At 29.3% G+C, this 7500-nt stretch overlaps 1 protein-coding gene across 1 annotated transcript in view; it reads right to left on the bottom strand.

Annotated features, from left to right (window-relative positions):
• Positions 1 to 7500, bottom strand: part of LOC137633705 (neural-cadherin-like) — a 105775-nt gene that overhangs the window by 10511 nt on the left and 87764 nt on the right. Inside the window, exons 6-7 of the mRNA XM_068365953.1 lie at positions 6323 to 7500; positions 1752 to 1985 (exon numbers count right to left, since the gene is read on the bottom strand). The exon at positions 6323 to 7500 is cut by the window's right edge and continues 980 nt beyond it. Of these exons, the coding sequence (XP_068222054.1) occupies positions 1752 to 1985; positions 6323 to 7500 (1412 nt within the window). The remainder of the gene's footprint in view (positions 1 to 1751; positions 1986 to 6322) is intronic.

The raw sequence follows: 7500 nt of genomic DNA, 5'->3' as shown, positions 1-7500 counted from the left end.
TATATATATATATACATATATCATATATGTATATACTCTGTATGTATATATATATATATATATATTCATACACACACACATATATATATATATAATTTATATATATATATATATATATATACATACATGAGTGTATATATATATATATATATATAAATGACATAATCTTTATACACTTTTAAGTATAAAACAAATCAAAGACAATACAATGTAAGTTTCTTCTTACACCAAATAGCAAGCTGTTATAACTCCAAACTCCCGCAATGTTTTACCTTACTCCCCTCACAAATTTTCTTTCGCTAAAATATCCAGGTGTCCTTATGGACAACTTTAACCCGGGGACCTCCTCCTCGCATATCATCCCGCCCTCACTGATATACGGCGGGGAGGGCGAAGAAGGAAATTTATGACATCCTAAGAAAAAGTGTTGGAGCTATGTATAATAGATGATGTATATATCATATTAATAGTTGCATTTATGTATATACTTCTATATGTACATAAATAGAGTATGTATATGTGTGCATATATATATACATATATATATGTACTGTATATATGTACGCACACATATACATATATATATATATATATATATATATATATATATATATATAACATAATGTATATAAATGTGCATATATATATATATATATATATATATATATATACATATATATATATATATATATAAACATAATGCATAATGCATATATATATATATATATATATATATATAAACATAATGCATAATATATATATATATATATATATATATATATATATATATATATATATATATATATATACATATATACATACGTATATACGATAATTTTATCAATATTACTCTTTATCACAAAACAGTCGTGTTAAATACTTATCAATCATTTGTAATGGTGGCTATGGATTGATTTCAGTTCTAAGTACAAATTCTGAATTCTGAATACAGCATCGGAATCAACTCTTTATCTCTCTTTACAGTCGAATAGGTTCTAAGTTATACAGTTTACCCTTATTTCTATAGGCGCTCAGGTTCGAATCCTTTGGCCGGGCAGAATTATTCATCTTTAAAGGAAGTTTCCTATGAGTTTTTAATAACGGGGCAAAGCGAATTTGATACTGAAGTGTAGTTGTGGCTTATTCAAAACACACATACACATATGCATATACATATATATATATATATATATATATATATATATATATATATATATAATACATATATATACATATAATATATATATATATATATATATATATATATATATATATATATATATACATATATATATTTATATATATACACACATATATATATGCATATATATACATACATACATACATACATACATACATATATATATATATATATATATATATATATATATATATATCGTATATTTATATATACACATAATATCTACACACACACACACACACACACACACATATATATATATATATATATATATATATATATATAACAAGAAGATACAAAAATGAAGAAATACCCCTTGCTGTTTCTTCTGATATCGAGTACCACCAAAATTGGGGGAAAGTGCCATCGCAGATATATACAGTATATATATATATATATATATATATATATATATATATATATATATATACATATATATACATATATATATATATATATATATACATATATATATATATATATATATATATATATATATATATATATATAAATCTCAATAAGAAATTCGTATTCATTCTTTCAATCTAACCTTTAAGACCCCCTCCATCAGCGGCCACCACTTGAATATGGTACTCCGGGGTAGTTTCTCTATCCAGACAACAGAGGGCAGTCGTCACCAGTCCCGAGAGAGGGTCCATGCTGAAAATGGCCTCTCCAGTCTTATCGTGAATGACGTTCTTCTCAATGGCGTATGTGATGCGAGCGTTGGTTCCTTCCGTAGAGTCGTCCGCATCCCAGGCGGACACTTGCGCTACCGAGAGGTCTGGAGAGAAATCGTAAGAGAGGAGAACCAAATGATTCGAGGTCAATAACTTAAGTGATTTTGTGATAAGAAAAAAAAAAGTCGTAAGACAATGACCAAGGGATTTTGTGATAAAGGAAAAGATTCGTTAAAGACAATTAATCAAGTGATATTGTGATTAACATGTTAAACGATACGTTGCTAATCCCTTTAGGGAATGATATATATATATATATATATATATATATATATATATATATATATATATATATATATATATATGTGTGTGTGTGTGTGTGCGTGTGTGTATGAGTGTGTGTATTCATTTCAACAATAAGTTGTTACCTGATTGATACAGCCCATATCTCACTTCACCTACCCAATTATGGATGGACATCTGTGTTGTAAAACATCCCCAACACTAAACCCTTCATTCACCTACACAGAATGTTCTCCAGTAGCGAATCTCTGAATTATACATTTTTCATTTTTCAAAGACAATATTATCTTTAATACGTTTTACGTATAAACTTTCACCCTCAATGGACGTACCGGTACGTCCTTGCAAAAAACTGCTATTTACATTTTTTTTGCATATTTTTGATAACTTTGAGAAACTTCAAGCATTTCCCAAAAGAATGAGACCAACCTGACCTCTCTATGACAAAAATTAAAGCTGTTAGAGCAATTTAAAAAAAAAAAAAAGATATAGCAAAATGTGCTTGAAAGTTCAACATACTTTGTGGGTAAAAGGGTTAACGAATTTCTCGGGTTATTATATTTTTTATACTTTTACAGTATACTATATAAATACTTTCTTTTTCTCAACAGCTTCGACCTTAGTATCTGCTATTAACATTCATCATGAACACTTCACATACATAACTATTGCAATTGTGCAGAGGCCACTTTCCTCTTGGTAAGGGTAGAAGAGACTCTTTAGCTATGGTAAACAGCTATTCTTTAAGAAGGATACTCCAAAATCAAACCGTTGTTCTCTAGTCTTGGGTAGTGCCATAGCCTCCGTACCATTGTCTTCCATTGTCTTAGGTTGGAGTTCTCTTGCTTGAACGTGCAGTTAGGCACACTATTCTATATCTTACTTCTCTTCCTCTTGTTTTGTTTGAAGTTTTTATAGTTTATTTAAGAAATTTTTATTATAGTAATGTTACTGGTCTTAAGATATTTTATTTTTTCTTGTTTCTTTTTCTTATTGGACTATTTTCCCTGTTGGAGCCCCTGGGCTTATAGCATCCTGCTTTTCCAACTAGGGTTGTAGCTTAGCAAGTAATGAAAACAATGATAAAGGAAACTTAGTTTAACAAAATCCCTTCATACATTCCTTTGAAAGTTTAAGTACTGTAACGAGCCGAGAGGAGGTTGTGACTCAAAGTCAGGATGAAAGCAACTGAGTGAGTTTATTATAGAACACTCTCCTTTATATACAAAAGCTCAATGCAACATGAAATTTCATGTTCAAAATCGACACCGTTAACGGTGAGAAAAACAGACATGTTTATTCAGGCTCTTTTTAGTGCGAGGGAAGAGCGAAGATACAAGCATAATATATACACAAAATGAACTATGTACGATCGGGTGATACACGGTTGATACAGTAGCATACCAATCTTGCTTTGCCTATTTTTTTAATACACAACTCTTCTTTTTCTCTCATCTTTTCTCAGATAACTGTAAACATCGACCACTTGCATCCCCTCAATCTTGATTGTTACATTCAATACTTCATCTTTTTCTTAGTTTTCCTTTACCTTTGTCGTCTCAGTCTTAATCTTTTTTTTTTAACCAATCATAGTTACTCTTGATTATGTCTATTCTCAGATAAATGTTTCTAGCCTGTTTTTCGTTTGATATTGGGTCATAACAAATCCTTATACATATACACACACATACTATATATATATATATATATATATATATATATATATATATATATATATATATATATATATACATGTATACATATATATATATATATATATATATATATATATATATATATATAGAGAGAGAGAGAGAGAGAGAGAGAGAGAGAGAGAGAGAGAGAGAGAGAGAGAGAATAGTGATAACATATACATGAAAAGGAAATGAATTTCAACTATTCGTTTTTACAAAAATCTTTTATGAAATTGTTTCAGAGGCTCGAAATGAAATGGATTAAACGCACATATCAGCTACCAGACAAAGAACAAAAAGGAAACTAAAATATTTGGAAGAATATAAGAAAACTAAAAATAGTTATTACAAGAATTGTTTACGAAAAGTGAAAATTTGCTTTAGAGAAAGCGTTCAAAAAGGGCTTTTGTGTTTATCCCATATATTCCCCAGAGGATAACTTGAAAGCTGATTCTATAAAACGTCGAAGGTAGTTAAAACCAATGTAAAGTTTTAACTAAAACCTAGATTTTCAACATCCACGAATGTAGGGAGCTGCGAAAGAAACAATAAAATAAAATGGACATTCGCTTTAAAATTGCAGAAGCGAAACACTTTCATATCGACAGGCTATTCAGCTTGTCGGTCGATACACACAGGATCCTGGATACACAATGGATACTGCAATTTAATTCCACTGAATTTTTGCCGTTCTGAAAGTTTCCAAAACGTGCAAAATAAGAAGGAGAAATCCATATTACTTTTGTAAGTTTTTTCATGAAACTGAATCTGAAAAAATACCAAACCCAGGCGAACTCTTTGGAATTTCACTCCGATTTCATATTCTTTTTTTCATATTGGAGTCTAGAAGTTTATCGTATTTAGCTAAATCATATATGTTAAGATATACCTAAATATAAAGAAATAGACATATACTTTAAAATATCTGTTAAAAATTATGATTAATAATATGAAGAGCGTGAAGGAGTCTGAACAAGAGACAAACGGATTGTGCGTGTACGATAAACATTGGTTGTGGTCTATGAATGTCAGGAATTGAAGCAAGGATATATCACTGAAATTGGTGCTGGAGAAAACAAATATATACACACACAAACACAGACACCCACATATATATAATATGTATATATATACAGTATTATATATATACATATATATAAATATATATACATATATATATATATATATAATATTTATATATGTGTGTATATGTATGTATGTATGTGTGTGTATACTGTATATATATATATATATATATATATATATATATATATATATATATATATATATATATATATATATATATATATATATATATACACACTGTGCAATACTATACAAATAAGGACATAATTTTATGCATATGTCATTTAGTTAAAATCATCATAAATAGAAACTTTTTCTAAATACAATTACAGTAATGTGGAAAACTTAAGTATTTATATAGAAAGTGAATAACACCACAAAATTTGTCATACCAAGACCACATTAAATATTACTGGTTGCATTTGAATCTTTGAAATTAGTAGAGAAAGTTTCAAGAAAAATAAATTAACATAATATAATTTTTTTTTCCTAATTCATAGCTCCGTTTTCTTCTGATTATAAAGTCAAATAAAAAATCTAGTAAAATTTGCTTATATTTGATGATTTTTCAAGCTTTGGTTCTGGGAAATCATTTTGACTTATTAATGGATAAAAGTATTTTTTTCATCTAAGGAGAGGTAAATTATTTAAGAAAAAATGGGCTGTTAAATAATATTTGTTTTGACACTAATTTTCTTGATATAACTATTAGCTTCGTACTCTAAATTTTAAGAAAAAATCAAATAATCAATATATTGTATTTTTACCTCAGGAAAAGTAAATTCTTTACGAAAAAAATGGGCTGTTAAATAATATTAGTTTTGAAAATAATTTTCTTGATAAAACTATTATCCTCGTATTCTCAATTTTATGAAAAAAATTATATAATCAATATATTGCATTTTTTACCTCAGGAAAAGTAAATTCTTTACGAAAAATTAGGGTGTTCAATATTTGTTTTGATATTAATTTTCTAGATAAAACTATTATCATCGTATTCTAAATTTTATGAAAAAAAAAAAATAATATAATCAAAATATTGCATTTTTTACCTCAGGAAAAGTAATTTTTTTTATGAAAAATTAGGGTGTTCAATATCTGTTTTGATATTAATTTTCTTGATAAAACTATTAGCTTCGTACTCTAAATTTTATGAAGAAAATCATATAATCAATATATTGTATTTTTTACCTCAGGAAAAGTAAATTCTTTACGAAAAATTAGCGTGTTCAATATTTGTTTTGATATTAATTTTCTTGATAAAACTATTAACCTTGTACTCTAAATTTCATGAGAAAAGAAATCATATTATCAATATATTTACATAATTATAACTCGAGATATCTTGTTCAACTTACCTATAGGTCCATTCTCCTGTACTTCCCCAAACATGGTCACGTTAGGGAAAACTGGTGCATTATCATTGATATCCTTAACAACGACAGTCACCATTATCTCCACTTCATGCACTGGATTGTTAATATCTTTTCTTGCATCATCAGCCGACGACGAACTGATCTGAGAGACCTCGTCGCATTCCCCTAAATCCACTTCGAAGTTATCGAAAGGCGATTTCATCATGATGTCTCTGACTCCTCTTGAAACCCAGCCTCTTCCTCTTGGCTTCTTTAAAACCCATTTGCTCTCCTGCCTTTTCTCTCTTAACTTATAATTGTTGTTACTTGATCTGGTCTGTTGAGTTTTAGCAGATGATGTGGTGAGCAGATTTTTCGTCTTGGATGCAAAGCTACAGCCTGGGTCATTTAAAGCTGACAGGATGTTATTATTTGATGTTTGACCCGCGAGAGAAGTTGAATATTTAACCTTTGAATATTTCAGAGGTCTGGTAATTTTCCGGGATAAAGTATTCATTGAGCCTCCAAAAGTAAATCCTTCATTTTGCTGATCAAATTGCTCTGGTGTTGCTGTTGCTTTCTGTGGAAAAATTTTAAGTAAGTTCGTCTCATGATTTTGAGAGTTTTTATCCAATCTAGGAAAAACTCTTGTGCTTCCTGTGGAATGTAGGATATTTTCTGAAGTATCCTCTTTTCTTTGAGTAGATAACTTTGTGGACTGGTTTTTGGTATTTATTATTTTTTTCGATTGGCAGGTGACGTTTTCGTTTCTCCTTGCCTTAAGGCATTCCAGACGACTAAACATGAATTGATCTGTTGACGACGCATCAGGTTTCTTGGCTGCTGGAATAAAGGCAGGAATTTCGTATGAATTACTGTTCCCTTTAATTTTCAACCCCATTACCCCATCAAGAGACCTCTTTCTCTGTTTTCCAAAACGTGGATTATTTCGCATTTGGACATCACCGGAATTTTCGATTTCTTTCCCATCAGACGTTGAGGCTTCGAAGTTACCACTTCGGGAAACATGTGAGACCTGGAATTTATTGAGAGGAATTATATAATCGGTCGAATGATCTTGTGATTTGGTTTCATCTCTGAACTTAATTTTTGTCTTAAGACTGCTACTCCACGAGGACTGACTGTTCTTCCTGATTTGTTTTGTACTGTGTTTGCCAGTA

Source organism: Palaemon carinicauda, chromosome 43 (assembly GCF_036898095.1).
Source record: "Palaemon carinicauda isolate YSFRI2023 chromosome 43, ASM3689809v2, whole genome shotgun sequence".
Taxonomy (NCBI): Eukaryota; Metazoa; Arthropoda; class Malacostraca; order Decapoda; family Palaemonidae; genus Palaemon; species Palaemon carinicauda.
The sequence above is the reverse complement of the archived record's forward strand: the minus strand, read 5'-3'. Positions and strand labels throughout refer to the sequence as shown.